Raw genomic sequence first — 11,321 nt, forward strand, 5'->3', positions numbered from 1 at the left:
AAAGTGCCTCTGGGGTCAGAGGGGAGGGATGTAAACATTTGCAGTATAGATGAGACAAGCCCTCCCCTGAGAAGTAAGCACATCCCCATGGTGAATGGTATCAAAGAAAATGAGCCAGAAAAAAAGGCCATTTTATTGAGCATTTCAATTGAACTTGAGTCTGTAGCTACATTTCAAGCTGTCAACTGACATGGAGATCTTAGAGAAAACATTCTAGTCTGAAACTTAGGATTTTTTTTTTTTGAAACGTGATCAAAAATCGATGTAGTAAATATAACACAATTAGTACAAATCAAACATAGCAGAATTGTTTTGATTTGGGGGGTTGTTTTGTTTTTCAAGACAGGGTTTCTCTGTGTAGCTTTGTGCCTTTCCTGGATCTCGGTCTGTAGACCAAGCTGGCCTCGAACTTATAGAGATCCACCTGGCTCTGCCTACCGAGTGCTGGGATTAAAGGCGTGTGCCACCGCTGCCTGGCAGCAGAATTGTTTTTTAAGATTAGTGAGGGGTTTTTTTTGTTTTTTGTTTTCTTATTTCTATGTATGTAGGTGCAGGAACTGGAGTTTCCAGCAGTTTTGAGCTAACTGATGTGGGTGCGGGGACTGAAGCCAGGCCACCTGCAAGAGCAATAATTTCTCTTCACCATTGAGCCATCTCTCCATTCCCACACCAGAATCTTTTATAGCCAAATCATAGACTTCAAAGTTTTCACAACAATTAGTATTTGGAAACTGATATTGGCTTCTTATTTCTTTTCCTGACCTAGGCACAAGGAGCCATCAGTAAATTCAGTGATGGAATAGCTTAGGCTTTTCATGTAATCTTTGTGTTCAACAGGACCAAGCATTAAGGGCAGCTGTAAGTGGGCTGGTTACCCATCCTAGACTGTGTAGGAGAGTCAAATGTATAACTAGTTGCTTCCTACTGTAGCAGGAACATTCAATGAAAGTGTTGGGATGTGAAGGAAATGTGAAATTGTTGAAAACATTTTTGAAAGGTTATTTCTTTTTTTTTTTTTTTTTTTTTTTTTTTTTGGTTTTTCGAGACAGGGTTTCTCTGTGTAGCTTTGCGCCTTTCCTGGAACTCACTTGGTAGCCCAGGCTGGCCTTGAACTCACAGAGATCCGCCTGGCTCTGCCTCCCGAGTGCTGGGATTAAAGGTGTGCGCCACCACCGCCCAGCGACAGGTTATTTCTAAAGCAAAGCTTTAGAGGCTTGCAAATCAACTAACTTATTATCCAATTCTGATGATATTTGAGGAAGTCTCTTTTTTAACTAAAACATTAATCTGTCTAGAAATGATAGAAATATGAATGATATGAATGAGGTTAGTGGGTAGTTGCCATTGGCATCAAATATACCATTGTTTATTAGGTGTATGACTCTAGGTTCACTTTCTGTTCAGGAAAACAGAAATGACCGTAATATCACTGAGTTAAGTGAGCTGATGTAGGTAACCACATTACAAGAGTCCAGACCTTGATTAAAAATGGAAAGGGTGTATTTGTAAAAGAAAATGAACATGATGCTTCTACTAGTGAACTGCAGAGCAAAGAGCCATAGAGCGGCTGGACTGAGCAACCCCAGCCACTTACTTGCCACTTTGGGGACTTTCAGATCAAGGTCTGGTAGGTAGGCTTCTTCTGAGCCTGTCTGCTTGGCTTGGAGATAGATGCCTGACCCCCATGTATCCTTACATCATCATCTCTCTGTACACATCTGTGTCCAAATTCTCCCTTATTATATGTATATCGGTTAAATTGAATAAGGGCCCAGCACAACTGCCTACTTTTAACTTAATTACCTCTCTAAAGGCCTTGTCTCCAAATGTCACATACTCAAGACTTGGGAATTAGGGTCTCAACATATGAACTTGGGATGTTGACAGTAACAGAGTTAAGTCCAAAACAATAACAGCAGGGAATGATGATAGTAACAACGATGATGATGATGATTCTGATGATGATGATGAAAAGAAATAGTGGGATGGTGGTGGTGATAATACCTGAAATGAAGGGCCTGTGGCTAGGAAACAGAGATCCCTTGGGCTCCTGCGAGGTTTCTATATGTTCTTTTACATTATGCTGTTCAGGTATTCAGAAAGGGTGCAGGGTGACAAATTTTCTCTTTTCTGTGTATTACATTGCTCTTGTCTGCTAGAACAAAGAATGGACCAAAGCTTCATGGCCAGGACAAACAAGGAACTCCAGCTTCTTCTTTGAAAAATGATGAAAATAATTGATGTTTATGTCCATATTGGTTAACATTTGAACTGAAATAAATGAAAGGAGAAAAAGTAATAGTTTTAAACATGAAGTTTCTTTTTTGAAAATTAGCTCTTAAAGCATAATGAAATTCATGTCCTGAAAAACATATGGAGACTTGATTATATGTTTTATAAGACTTGAGTAATGTTTTGTAGCTTGATGAGTCTTTGCTTTCTTCTATGTAGTAGGTAAGTTTTCATGAAACCACCTAATTTAATGCTTGTCATGGATCATATACCTAAGCACTTTGTTGCAAGGTGAATGGGTAAATGCCCAAGTGGATTGTCCAAACAATATATCTGAATGAGAACCTGATAAAATTTTTTACAAGACCAAAGCAATGTATTCCCTTTCTATAAAGTGGGAGACATTACTGTTAAGTTTTAAATTTTCCAGCTTTGAATCCCAGATCAGCTATACATTTTTGGACTATTTATTTTCCCTGAGCCTCAATGAGTATAGGTAAATGGGAAGCAGTGATTGCATCTGTCTGACAGGATCAGAGTCAAGTGTTCACAAAGTATCGGGAGCAGTACCAGTGTCACAGAAGGCCTTAAGGCAGCAGTTCTCAACCTGTGGGTCATAACCCCTTTGGGAGTTGCACAGCAGATATCCCGCATATCAGATATTTACATTATAATTCATAACAGCAGCAAAAGTACAGCTATGAAGTAGTAATGAAATAATTTTATGGTTAGGGGTCACCACAACATGAGAAACTGTATTAAAGGGTCGCAGCATTAGGAAGGTTGAGGACCACTGCTCCAAGGGATGGTTAACACAGAATAAAATTCCCTGTGCCAAAGTTATGGGTAATTCTTTATATTCTCTCACCACTTGCAAGGGTTAACCCTCCATATTATCTTGTAGTCACATTGGGAAATATAATAGCCAGTGCCGGCTTAGAAGTGAAGCATAGAGAAGAAAATCCAAGCCGGAGTACATGTTCCTTTCAGCTACTCATGTCCCACCCTTGGGCTGCTGAAGTCGGCTTGTCACTAAGCCATCAGCCCATCTGTTCCATATAAAATGCCTCCTTCTTTGTGAAAAGGAGAGCGAGTCGATTTGGATGATTTCAAGAGGAAAGAACTTGTAAGTTTAGAATTTGGTGGGTTCCTTAATGTGCAATGTACTTGGTTGACAGCGAGTTGAGATTGCATTTGAATTTAAATAAGTGATTACAGGCATTGAGGCCCCAGTCACACTAGCACTCACTCTTACACACGTTTCTCCCTGAAATGCATCAGTGGGACAGGGCCAGACTTCAAGTTGCAGATACAAGAGGTTCTCAGGAAGCAGTGCTGCTGTATGAAAAGAATGTTCTTCTCAATTTTCCTGTAATACCTAGCAAAACTCCTGATGGAACATGTTATCCTGTCTAAGTAATTTCAGCATTCTCTGGATGCTTTCCAACTCAACTGGATATCTGAATCTCTGGAACTAGATTAACAGGAAGAATCTAAACAAGCTGATCCTGTAGTACCAGCCTAGAGCTGAGGTGCACAAAGCTTCTGGAAGAAAGTTACATACCTTTTCAATTTGGCTTTTCCTTTTTAAAGACAGGTATCATAATATGTAGATTAGCCTAAAACTTGTTCTGTAGTCAAAAATGACCTTAAGCTCCTGATCTATCTCCTGGTGGTACAGGGGTATACCACACCAGGCTAGATTTTCAAACCAACTCTACAAGGAAGGCAGGATGTTTGTGTGTGTTATGTGTGATGTGCCTGTGTATGTGGTATGTGTGGTGTGTGTAGTGTGTAGTGTGTAGTGTGTAGTGTGTGTGTGTGTGTGTGTGTGTGTGTGTGTGTGTGTGTGTGTGTGTGTGTATGCATAAAGTAGCTTTCCTAAATTTTTAGTAAATGATAGTGCCAGGACTCACACCCAGTTAATTCATCCAGCAATCATGCTAGATGGCAAAAAAAAAATATAGGTTCAAAATATAAAGGTGAACACAAGTATAGATTCTTCAGGAAGCTAAATCATTTGGAATGTTGGTATATTTAGGAATGGTAGGATAGGTTGGAAGAAATGATGAATTGGACCTGTGAGCCATTTTAAGAAGTCTAGCCTTTACTCTGGAGACAATGGGAAAGTACTGAAAGTCTTGGAGGAGGGCAGTAGTGTTCCAACTTCTCACTAGAAAGGCATCAGCCTCCTATAGGAGGGAGCAAGACCAAACTTTAGAAACTGTCTAAAATAACAGCATATGGAGTAGTTCCTTGTGTTCATGATAAAAAGGGAGCAAATATTAAGTAGGTTTAAAAAAAAGTTGCTCATAAGGACCACATAAGTGACCACAATGTCTCAGTCAACTCTAGGAGTCACATTTCCTCTGCAGCAAGCAGCTGGAGGAAGGAGCAAGGGAACACCTGAGCATCTCTCCAGCCACAAGGACTCTGATTAGTATCTGTGTTCCCCATCTTTCAGTCGAGGTCCCCATGGGCGGAGCAATGGAGCATCATCCCACAAGTCTGGCAGCAGCCCACCATCCCCAAGGGAAAAGGATCTTGTGTCTATTCTGTGCAGGAATCCATTGAGTCCCAATAACATCCACCCTAGCTACGCCCCTTCTTCTCCAAGTAGCAGCAACTCCGGCTCCTACAAGGGAAGCGACTGTAGTCCAGTTATGAGGTGAGTCCCATTGGCCACTGAATGGATTCTTTTTAATTTGTCCAGTTTGGAACTTTTCTTAAGATGGGAAAAATTATATAACTCTTGATTCCCTACTTTAATCTGCAATAAGACACTTCTCTTCTTCCTCACAGTTAGCTAATCCTTTAAGGGCTGATGCAGAAAGACACACACCACAAGCTGAAACAACACTGGACCGTCCAATTAGTTACCGGATAGGGAGGGGAACCGGCACAGTAGCAGGGAGCTGTTCTCATTTCATGGGCACAGGGAGGAGTTGTGCTTGTGTTCACTCCTCCATTAAATGAGTGGCAGGGTCTGTGCTCAACACCTGGAATAGAGGGGTGAACGGGAGTGGCCCTAGGCTCTCTGCCCAAAGGAGGAGGAGTCTAATACAAAAACAAATTTAGATTATTCTGCAACTACCTGTTGCTATATGAATATGTAAGAGGTGGGGCGGTGGTCCAGTGGGACAGAGCAATCAGAGAGGCCACACTACCAAAATAAAACTTGACGTGATATCTAAACGGTGGGTGGGGGCATTCATAGTTGGTGGAAAGAGGTGGGCAGGAGGAGGAAGGGGTGGCGTATCCAGAGGGGATGGAGAAGAGGAGGGCTTGGAGGGTTGGGAACTGAACATGGGCCATATTGAGCTGCGTGTAGGCACAGGGGCAAGCAGCATGGGAGCTTGAACTGAGTCCAGAGTTAGAGGAGAGCCTGGCAGCCCTCCACAGCCCTATCCCTCCCCAGCATCCCTATTCTCATTAGTCAGCTCTCGTACAGCCTGGATGCCCAGGCTTAGCCAGGCCTGAGGAGGGCCAAGATTCCAGCTGGACTGTGTTTGCAGAACACTGAGTGCTTCTCCACAAAGCACACTGGTAAGAGTGGAGTGGCCTTGTTCCCTCTGAACACGGAACTTTCCATTCCCACCACATCAGCACATTCACACTGCTACTGACTTCAGAACAATTTGAATTCAAGTAATAATAAGCCAGATCTTCAGGCAGGGGCAAATTGTGAGGAAAGTTAGGTCATCCTGTCTCACTCTTCTCTCCTGGTCCCCCCCACCCCTACCCCACTCTGTTCTTTAATGTTACTAGCTGTTAATCTGAACTGATAGCCAAGGCCCTAGATAGACAAGCATGCACTATTTCATATAAAATCAATCCTGAGCCTTCGAAACCCTTCTTGTGCTGCCCCATCCTTCCACAAACACACATATACCTCAGTCTTCCATATAACAAACAGCCCTAGGGCAGCCCGGTGTGTCATAATTCGTCTTCCGACACAGTTATCTGCTCTGTGACTCACAACTCCAGCACACTGATGCTATTCCACTCTGTCAGTTCTTGTCTGTTCGAACTGTTAGAGCACAGTGCCAGAGACCAGGTGACTCCAGACACAAAGACAAGTGAGGTGTTCATTCAGTTCTGGGGACTGAGTCCGAAATGATGCAAACACAGTCAAGTTCCGGGGAAGGCTCACTTATGTGTTGGAGACTCCTCTTTATTGAATCTTTACAAATAAGGAAGTGATCTAGGGAGCTCTCTAGAGTTCTTTTCACTTGTCTTGGCACATATTATTAATGGTGTGAAATAACGTTTTCATCGAGACTTTTATACATGCATATCATACACTCAGATCATATTTACTCTTCATTTCTTTCATCTTCCCAGTAGTTAGCATCTCTGATAAGGGCATTAATCCCATCACAGAGGCTCTATGCTCATTATGTCTTAATTACCTCCCAATTTGAAAGGGGTGTGTGTAAACATCCAGTATATTACCATCCTTTTCCTTCCAAAGAAAAGGAAACAAGGAAAAGAGGATTAACATCTTATTACTCTGCTTGAATTATTTCAGGAGGTCTGGAAGATATATGTCTTGTGGAGAAAATCATGGTGTCAAACCCCCAAATCCAGAACAATATTTGACTCCTCTACAGCAGAAGGAGGTCACCGTGAGGCATCTGAGGACCAAGCTGAAGGAGTCTGAGCGCCGACTTCATGAGAGGTAAATCTGGATTGTCTACCCCTCAAGGCTTACTTAGCACAGTCCCTTCTTTTCGGAAAGTGACATAGGAGCCAAAACTACACAGAAGAATGAAAAAGAAAACAGTTCTATTAACATTTTCAGTCTTTAAAGAGATTCATTTCATGATTGATTGTGCCCCGGTTTTTGCAGAAGCTCACAGTAGCTGGTAGGTTAGAGGAGACCTTATCTCCTGGGTGTGCTCAGCTTTGCCATGAAGAATTGGGTGTGTGCATGACTATTTTTAAATGGCAGAAACACTTGCAGGAACAATCTTCTACTTCCAGTAGAACAGGTCACAGTGGCCCCATCGAGCCCCGATAATCTCTGGAGAGAGTGGATAGCTGTGTGTGCTGAGACTCCTGCCAGCTATTTCCATGCTGAAGGAAGTGCTTCGTTATTCTTGGATGGTCGTTAAGGCTTAAGGGGGGAAAAAACAACAAAAACAAAAACCAGCCTGTGTCTAGATCTTATCACAGACAGAAAAAAAAAAAAACTGTTGACATGTTGGGAGCAAGCCATATTTTCTGCTTCATCGTTTCCTCTTGGAATTTCTTGAGACAAGGTGACTGCCAGACGTACTAGCTGTAACTAGGGAGCTAGGTCCTTAGTGAAGTAGCATTTGCATTCTCTGGGGGCTGACCTGCTCTGTTCTCCTCCTCTGCTGCCACAGGATATGGTGAAGAACCGGCGAGCTCAACTGGTAAAGCGTAGACAGACTGTACAGGGAGGAAGTTTTCATCCTCCTGTTTAGTTTGATTCTTTACCTGATTGAAAGGGATTTGAGAGCCAAGCTCACCTCCCGGTAGACTACTGTGATTTATGAAAAGTCCAGGGGGATCTTCGAACTCTTGTTAGAGAAGGCATAGAAAAGCAGGAAAAGTTGGTAAAATAGCTCTTAGATACATGAAGATACGGACTGCTTGGTCTTGGTATTCACACCATGAGGATATACATTTGCACTGACTTTGAAGAAATTCTTTGTAAGAATTTCTTGGAAAAGGTTTTAAAATAGGTTATTATGAGTGGTAGGACATCTCAGAGAGTCACCTCAGTGTATAACAGGTTAACTATGCTCTTTTCTGAGGCAGGACAGACTATGCAACTTTTACAAGGCTCTTCTTGAACATATAGCATTTTATGATTTCAAACAAGTATCACTGGACTGTAAGGACAGTTACACAAGGCCATGATTGATCATCTCAGCTTCTCTTTAATCCATAATTAATGGTGATGTGGACTTTTCTTCTATGATGTTCACATACATTATGAAAGAGTAAGCTACAGAGTTAGAAGTGGGCTAAGAAACGAATAGCATCAAATACTGAGTTTTGAGTAGAGGATAATGCTAGCAAAGTACTTGGTCCAATCTCTGCTCCACAGTAGGTATTCAAATAGGAAACAATGGCAGCTATTTTGATGCTGATTCTGGTTACTATTATTAGCTGAGCTGTTTTATAATTACAGGGGGAGGTTCCATGGCTAATACTTGCCAAAAAAAAAAAAAAAAAAAAATCCTGAAACAGAAACTGTTTTAACACCTGTATTTCATGTGGAAGAGCATGGACGTTGGGCTGGTGTCAGTCATGAGCTGTCTATTTCAGGGTTACCTTTGCTTATAACATTGCCTGCCTTTCCTCTAGGGAGTCTGAGATCGTGGAGCTCAAGTCTCAGCTGACTCGGATGAGGGAAGACTGGATTGAAGAAGAGTGCCACAGAGTGGAGGCCCAGCTGGCACTCAAGGAAGCCAGGAAGGAGATTAAACAGCTCAAACAGGTCATTGAGACCATGAGGAACAACTTGGCTGATAAAGACAAAGGCATTCAGAAGTACTTCGTGGACATAAACATCCAAAACAAGAAGTTAGAGTCCCTGCTCCAAAGCATGGAGATGGCACACAATAGCTCCCTGAGGGATGAACTGTGCCTAGACTTTTCCTGTGATTCCCCAGAAAAAAGCTTACCCCCGAGCACTGCATTTGGCAAGATGGCAGATGGGTTATCTCTGGAGGAACAGGTTACAGAGGAAGGTGCTGACAGCGAGCTTCTGTTGGGAGACAGCATGGCCGAGGGCACGGATATGTTAGATGAGATGGTGACCGCCACCGCCACAGAATCTGGTGACCTGGAGTTTGTTCATTCTACCCCAGGGCCACAAGCGCTCAAGGCTCTCCCCTTGGTGAGCCAGGAAGAGGGCAGCCTGGTGGTGGAGCAAGCAGTTCAGACCGACGTGGTGCCCTTCAGCCCTGCCATCTCAGAGCTGCTTCAGAGCGTGCTCAAGCTTCAGGACTCCTGTCCTACCAGCTCAGCATCCCCAGATGAATCTGGAGCTGACTCAATGGAAAGCTTCCCAGAATCCGTCTCTGCCTTAATGATTGATTTAACTCCGAGAAGTCCCACCTCAGCCATCCTTCTGTCTCCTGTGGAGATTCCATTCAGCAAGGCAGCTGTGGAAGCCGGTACAAACCGCCTCATGAGAGAGCTAGATTTTGCCACCTACACAGAAGAAAGGTTGGACAGCATCCTCTCGCTGTCTCAGGGAGGCGTCGCGAGGCAGTACTGGAGCAGCAGTTTCTTGGTGGATCTACTGGCTGTGGCTGCCCCTGTGGTGCCCACTGTTCTGTGGGCATTCAGTACTCAGAGAGGGGGTACAGATCCTGTCTACAACATCGGAGCCTTGCTCCGGGGCTGCTGTGTGGTGGCCCTACACTCCCTCCGCCGCACAGCTTTCCACATCAAAACCTAATTAGTCGTTACTGTGTGCCAATGTGTCCGTGTGGTGTTATGCCAGGTAGAGCAACAGCAGCAGGTGGGTCAGTGGAAGTCTCTATTCTGTCGTTTTGCTCCTCGCTGTTTGATTTGCACTATAGTCAGTTGAAGCCCGTTCACTGTCGAAAACCAGAGGTATCTTCCAAGGCATGGAAACCTAGTTCTGGTAGCTGTCCCCACCAGAGTGGTGTAGAAAGCATGCTTATGCCCCCTGCCGTGTCGTCTGAGGTGCCCGTTCGCATACTACTGGTTCAGGAAGAGAAAATGCAGTTCGCACTTTCACCACAGCCCCCCCAAGGCTGGCATGTTATCTCCTTGCTTCGCTTTGTGCCGTTTCAAAATGTGTCATTGTTCCAGCATTCCAATGGTCTTGTGCATAGCGGGAGATTGTAACCAAAAGTAAAAATGTATTCGTGTAACTGGTTCAAAGAACACTTGAATAGCTCTTTATTGTCCTTCTTGAGGTTGATAAGGTTTGAGTGTTTGGAATTTTTTCTTTTTTTAACTAAATGTAGCTCCAAAGTCTTCAGAGGCTCATTAGCTCTTAAGCCTGTCAGTTGATGGAACTGTGTAAATTTACAATGTTACAATGTACTAACTTATTTTTTGCTTATTATATATAGTGTTTTATTGGAAATTGTTTGTATCCACACACTTCAGCATGAAAATAAAAATTAGTGTTTCCATTTAAATCTTTCTGCCTCCTATAATTGTGAATTTACCACTCTACAAGGCCAAATAAGTAGATCATTCTCTATTAACAATATTCTGTAAAATGTAACTAATCAGAGAGATGAGAAAGGAAAAAATGATTATTAAAGAAAGGTGACAGGCTAGAAAGATGGCCCAGTGGTTAAGAGCAGAACTTAACTATTCTTGTGGAGAACCTGAATTCTGTTCCCAGCACCCATGTGGCTCACAACACCTTCTTACCAAACACTAGTATACACTCATAAAATACCTTCCCCCCCTCACTCACACACACTTAAAAATAATAAAAAAAATCTTTAAAAAGAAAGGTAAATACGTCCTACCTAAAATAAGAATAGCTCTGTTTATTGTAAATAAGCCATGCACTTGCTTACACACATAATCAGTGGCATGTGTTAACTCTTTCCGGGAAAGGTGGGTGGTTTTGTTTAAGCTTGCTAGAGACTAGAGCTAGAGCTAATCTCCCTCTCCTGAGGAGATTACTGGAGCACTGTCCATCATCTGTCCTCTTTCTTTTTCAGTGATAGCATGGGGGTGGGTGGAGGAAAAGATAGGCAGGGACTCATTGATTCTTATGAACCTTGTGAAGTGGGTATTCTACTTTACAAATGGAACTAAAGAGCCTCAGAGGGCAAAACTGTTCAAGATCGCTAAGTTCATCTTCCTAAGCCAGGGTTTTAAATGTCTGCAATGAAAATGCCTCTTCTACCTTACTACAGAAATGGAGGTGTCTGGCAAATAGCCTTTCACCCCAAAACTTTTCCTCCATAGCACTTTAAATATAATGTACTGTCATTGTTGCGTATTTATACCTTTAATGTCTTATTACCCATATCTCCCACTGATAATTTTGCTCTGTGAATGGGGCAGGAGTCTGTGTTCTGTCCCATGCACAAATGTCAAGAATTTAG

At 42.9% G+C, this 11,321-nt stretch overlaps 1 protein-coding gene across 7 annotated transcripts in view; it reads left to right on the top strand.

The window, feature by feature from the left end:
• Positions 1-10,391, top strand: part of Sybu (syntabulin) — a 110,902-nt gene extending 100,511 nt beyond the window's left edge. For all 7 annotated transcript variants that reach the window (XM_006978693.3, XM_015997404.3, XM_006978694.4 and 4 more), the window contains 3 exons: positions 4,697-4,900; positions 6,764-6,913; positions 8,575-10,391. In XM_006978693.3, the coding sequence (XP_006978755.2) occupies positions 4,697-4,900; positions 6,764-6,913; positions 8,575-9,676 (1,456 nt within the window). In that variant the 3' untranslated portion in view covers positions 9,677-10,391. The remainder of the gene's footprint in view (positions 1-4,696; positions 4,901-6,763; positions 6,914-8,574) is intronic.
• The last annotated feature ends 930 nt before the right edge of the window (positions 10,392-11,321 follow it).

The sequence above is a fragment of the Peromyscus maniculatus genome, chromosome 20 (genome assembly GCF_049852395.1).
Source record: "Peromyscus maniculatus bairdii isolate BWxNUB_F1_BW_parent chromosome 20, HU_Pman_BW_mat_3.1, whole genome shotgun sequence".
NCBI lineage: Eukaryota > Metazoa > Chordata > Mammalia > Rodentia > Cricetidae > Peromyscus > Peromyscus maniculatus.